Consider the following 820-nt stretch of genomic DNA (forward strand, 5'->3'; position numbering starts at 1 on the left):
GTTAAATATATCACATCTTCAGAGGGAAACAGATGAAACCAGCTCTCCTCAGTCACATCAATCTGTGGGATTCAGAGACACAATAACAAAACTCGTTTACTGTACATCATTTCTACGATTCTGCTTCTACTATTTGAAGGTTTTCAAATTAAGAGTAGACTAGCCAAATAATTCAGGAAGCCGTCATTCATCCGAACACATTCGTTATACAGCAGACTGTCCTTTTTTAACTCCGTCAGAAATATGCGGAATGGCTGCAAGGCTTTCTTGTTGCATCCGTAGAGGCGCCTGATCTGACATGCAAGGCGGCTGATTTCCTGTGAGAAAAAAAAATTATGACTAAATAAAAATCTCACTCTGCTTATCAAGCAAGCAGGGTCAGGTATCAACCTGCCAGACCGTGGTGTTTGTTTAGTAAATCTCACTTTGGCAGACAGACAGTCAGTCATGCTGAGATCAACACACAGGCCAGGTCCTGCTCCTCTGGCCTCCTCCAGTCTCTCTTTGGTAATCGCTTTAATGACACGTTTACTGAGCTGCAGCTCATTCACATCTGCAAGATAAACATCTAATCCGTTAGGAATTCCCGAATGTAATAGAATATACACTACTGTTCAAACGTTTGGGGTCAGCTGCAAGTTTCTGAGAGACTCTTCTGCTCACCAAGGGTGCATTTACTTCATCAAAAAAACAGTGAAATATTATTACAATTTAAATAAAAATAATATTACAAATTAAATAAAAAATATTTTTAAAATGTAATTTATTTCTGTGCTCAACGCTGTATTTTCAGCATCATTACTCCAGTCTTCAGTGTCAC

General features: G+C 38.9%; 1 protein-coding gene across 1 annotated transcript; it reads right to left on the bottom strand.

Moving 5' to 3' along the window:
- Nucleotides 1-6: 6 nt before the first annotated feature.
- Nucleotides 7-553, bottom strand: LOC107735499 (tRNA methyltransferase 10 homolog B-like; the record flags this gene model as incomplete). Its single annotated transcript, XM_016547158.1, has 3 exons — nt 7-62; nt 165-317; nt 426-553. Coding segments are annotated over 3 exons (337 nt in total), but the record flags the coding sequence as incomplete, so codon positions are not given.
- Nucleotides 554-820: the final 267 nt, after the last annotated feature.

The sequence above is a fragment of the Sinocyclocheilus rhinocerous genome, unplaced genomic scaffold (genome assembly GCF_001515625.1).
Source record: "Sinocyclocheilus rhinocerous isolate Xijiao unplaced genomic scaffold, SAMN03320098_v1.1 C36097142, whole genome shotgun sequence".
Classification (NCBI taxonomy): Eukaryota; Metazoa; Chordata; class Actinopteri; order Cypriniformes; family Cyprinidae; genus Sinocyclocheilus; species Sinocyclocheilus rhinocerous.